Source organism: Otolemur garnettii, unplaced genomic scaffold, assembly GCF_000181295.1.
Source record: "Otolemur garnettii isolate 467f Iridium unplaced genomic scaffold, OtoGar3 scaffold00083, whole genome shotgun sequence".
Classification (NCBI taxonomy): Eukaryota; Metazoa; Chordata; class Mammalia; order Primates; family Galagidae; genus Otolemur; species Otolemur garnettii.
The window spans coordinates 3,985,275-3,989,254 of record NW_003852478.1 but is presented as its reverse complement, the minus strand read 5'-3'; the positions used below and the strand labels follow the sequence as shown (position 1 = coordinate 3,989,254).

The following is a 3,980-nucleotide window of genomic DNA, read 5'->3' as shown; positions in this document are numbered from 1 at the left end:
AAAAAAAAAAAAAAAATCTGAGATATTATGAGTCCCATTTTGGGGTGAGAGAAGGGAGGAGATGGGTGAAGATTTGATTCTGCAGTGTGTTGACCACAAGGGAGATACTTTGAGGGTTTTTGTGAGGGAAGGTGCCTTGGCATAAGTCGTGGTTTGCAAGTGGTAGCACTCTAAACAAAATGCTGTTATTGTGGGGTTTTCTGGCTCAGACTCCAGGAAAAATGAATTTCCCTTTGCTGGCTGCCAGTGAAGCTATGGTGTTTGTTTAAAAAAGTATTAGTACCAAAAGTATTTGGTTCTTCCAAATATTTCGTCTCTTCTTCAGAGACAAAACTGAGAAGAAAGGTACGTGGGCTGAGTTTTTATTCTTGAGTGGGCCTAATCGAAGGTCTTGCTAACATGCTTGTGTGGTAGCTAGCTGCTCATGAGTTAAGCATGTCATTCCTGAGAGGTTACAGAGTTTTTAGTCTCATTTATCTTTATATGTGACGTTTATTTCCTGGGGGTCTTCAGTCCTCCTTAAGAATTCTCTGTGTTTCTTATTGCATTGGGTCCATTCAGTACTTTCCAGACGTGACCCTGACCTAGCTGTTTCTGACACAGAACTGCTGACAGTTTATCTTTTTTCCTACCCACTTCCTCCCTTCTTTGCATATGTGAAGAATATTTGAAGATTAAACATGGTTTAATTTATAAAACATGTATATCTTTCCCTGTACTTGACAGCAAACAGGAAGATGTACTACTAAGTTCTGATGCATATTTAACATAGCTCTTTTTACTACTTATTAATTACTCTTTTCTTCGTTTTAAACAGCTTGCACTTTCCAGTGACAAGATTGCGACATTACAAATGCCACTTTTAAATCTTCATCTCGACGTCAAGGAAAATGGTGAAGTAAAACCGTACTCTGTTGAAATGAGTAAAGAAGAGCTGCAGAGTCTGATCAGTTCCTTGGAAGCAGCTAATAAGGTCCTGGGTTTACCTTTGTCTTATGATTTAAATGTTTAAGTTTTGATTGATACTCTTAGAGCCCTTTACGAAAAACGTATAATAAGTTCACTATTAATGTTGCTTTTTTCCCCTGATAGTTTATGAAGTACAGAAAATACTTGGTTAATATGCTCTGATCTCTGGCTTTAAATATTAGTTACAACTTGTCATGTTTATTTACTTAGTTTTGAGCAGTTGTTTTGAAGGAATAATAGTATTATTAGTCTAGCAGCTGAATTTGTTTTTCATTAGTGCTCATCAGTGATAAAAGTACAATTTTTATCTTGAGACCATGAAATTAATTGATTCTAAAGAATTTTTATGATAAAAAAAATGATGATCCTGAAAAGAAATGGCTTATTTAACTGGACAAATAATAGAAAAATTGCTTTTATAATTCTTCAAGTATGGGAGAAAAAATATGGCTTGTCTTTATTATGACAAAATAAAACTAATGAATCTCCATAAATTTTACATTTACAGTGGAGTGTCTAATAATAGTAACGATAGAAACTCGCTGTGAGGAAGGAGTGAAAGTAACTGTCTTCGTGTGTGAATGTCCCTTCAGTATTGCTCAGCGTTATCTCCGGAGATCTGGTCTCAGCGATTAGGTCTCAGGTTTTCTTACCAGCCTTTCTTGCCACAAGTCAGTCTTAATCCTGCCTTTAAAAAACCCTCATAAACACAAGCTTCTTTCCATACTCTGAACTTGCTTGAATATTTTAATGCCTTGACAACTGGTCCACATGCCCAGTAACCAAACTGGTGGCTCGAGCCTGGCTGAATGGGGCGAAATGTGTGAGCGGGGCACGTGGCCGGGCCTGGTATAAGTGCTAACAGATTCTGAACCATATATCTGGCAGGAACGTTCCATCAATCAGTGTGCATTGGGCTCGCCTGTTAGGAGTTCTTTAGCTCTTCTTCAGAGATTTCAAAGCATTTTATTTAGTATAGATCAGCATCTGTCTGGTATAACCTGATATTTCCCCCTCTCAATTGTGTTTTAAGGTGGTCCGGCAGTTGAAATAACCGGAACTGATGAATATCACTGTTGTCCGATTTCACTGCTACAGCCGATGTGACAGAATGAATTCTGGGCTGAGAAACCCTGCCACGTGTTGGCTGTGACAGCGGTCTGAGAAGCAGCAGTGTGAGAACACAAAGATCAAAATCTGTCAGCATCCCTGAAGAACAGGAAATTATATGGTTGATAGGAAATGCAGAAAATGGAAGATGAAAAATCTGCAGAAGCTGTTTATATTTTCATGATGATTGTTTCGCCTCATTTATTAAATACTTGCAAGATCTGCGTAGATACGTAGTATATACTTTTATTGAAAGTGAGAAATAGGTCCTAAACGTAATGTAAATAAACAAAGCACAGATATAGTTGAACATTGCTTGAAGAATTATGTGACTAGCAGGGACATACGTTATGGATATATAACTTTTGTGATATTTTTTACAAGTAACTTTTTAAAAAAATGTATAACCTGCATATATAACTTAGGAGAGGCCTTATCTTTCTCATATTTCAAAGGAAAGATTATACAATTAAAATGTCTTAGAGAATAGCTCTTCATCAGACATGAACAAGAAAAAATACTCCAAATTTATGTGAACAGTCTTGAATTTAGGAATTCTGGAAACCAAAATCTAGAATATGGAAACATGAAAGTAACACTTGTTGCTTCTGCATTCCTGTGTCTGATTGGCAGTCTGTGCTCTGATAACACGAAAAGTTATCATTGTGTGGTGGATATATTCAGGTATCAAGTAAGGCTATACAGGTCCATTTTTGTTATAAACTCTTAATATGGAGTTTATTGCTTTTTAGATATTAACACATCCATTGGAAAACAAACCATTTTTAACCTCAGTTAGCTTTAAAACCAATCATTCTGAACAAATAAAAATGTCTTATTTTTATATGTTGCTTTATTTGAAATGACTGTACGTAACTCCCTAGTCAATAATGCATGCTTAATTGGCGTCTGCCATTTGTAAGCTTTATGACTTACTTGAGCAGGAGACTATTCTTCGAGGTGTCCAGAACAGTTACTACTATTCTCATCCTACAGATGAAAATAGGCTTAGAGGGTTTTAATAAACACCGGCGTGCCGTCTCAACAGTGCCATGTAGAATGTGTCTGTAAGCCAGCGCTTGTCTGTGAACTGCTTGTTGTAGGTTGGTGATTAAATAAGAAGCTTGTGCCAGAACGTTCATCAAACTACTGCTTTCTTCATCAAGCAGTTTTGGTTTTGAAACATTATTAGCTGAAGTAAACAGTGTGTGTAGTGTGGTGGTTGATTTATCTTGTGCAAGTTCCTGTGCCATCATGGACCAGTAAGATGTTGTAGACCAACACGCTGAGTAGTCATCATGAGACATCTTCAGAATCTCAGCTTTCCACGCACCGTCTCCATTAGAAGGAAGAAATCTTCCTGTGCGCTGTCTCCCTCTCACGGTGTGGCAACTCTCCATTAGCATATTCACAGCTTTATTATGGTCCAGCTGGTGCGGCCGTACTGCAACATGCTAAGGCCTGCGATCTGGTGAGCTTTAACATGGACACAGAGAGCATCTCCACAATTAAGACAGTGGATGTTCCTGAAAGTTTCCTCCTGTTCCTTTGTAGTTTTTGCCCTGACCCTTTCCAGGTCAGGGTTTTGTACAGATGGAATCATGCAGAGTATGCTTTATTGTAAAAACTCCGGCTTCTTCAGCATTATTTGATTCATCCATGTTGCATATATCAGTAGTTCATTCATTTTATTTATTTTATTTTGTTTTTTTGAGACAGAGTCTCTGTTTGTTGCCCTCGGTAAAGTGCTGTGGTGTCACAGCTCACAGCAACCTTAAACTCTTGGGCTTAACTGATTCTCCTGCCTCAACCTCCCATGTAGCTGGGACTACAGGCACCCACCACAGAGCCCCACTATTTTTTGTAGCAGTTGTCATTGTTCAGCAGGCCTAGGCCAGGCT

General features: G+C 38.2%; 1 protein-coding gene across 2 annotated transcripts in view; it reads left to right on the top strand.

The window, feature by feature from the left end:
- Nucleotides 1–2,307, top strand: part of COMMD8 (COMM domain containing 8) — a 10,565-nt gene extending 8,258 nt beyond the window's left edge. The window contains exons 4-5 of one of the 2 annotated variants that reach the window (XM_023516002.1): nt 818–973; nt 2,003–2,307. In XM_023516002.1, the coding sequence (XP_023371770.1) occupies nt 818–973; nt 2,003–2,023 (177 nt within the window). In that variant the 3' untranslated portion in view covers nt 2,024–2,307. Of the gene's footprint in view, nt 1–817; nt 1,135–2,002 lie in introns of those variants that run through there. The other variant, XM_023516001.1, reaches the window with a different exon arrangement.
- Nucleotides 2,308–3,980: the final 1,673 nt, after the last annotated feature.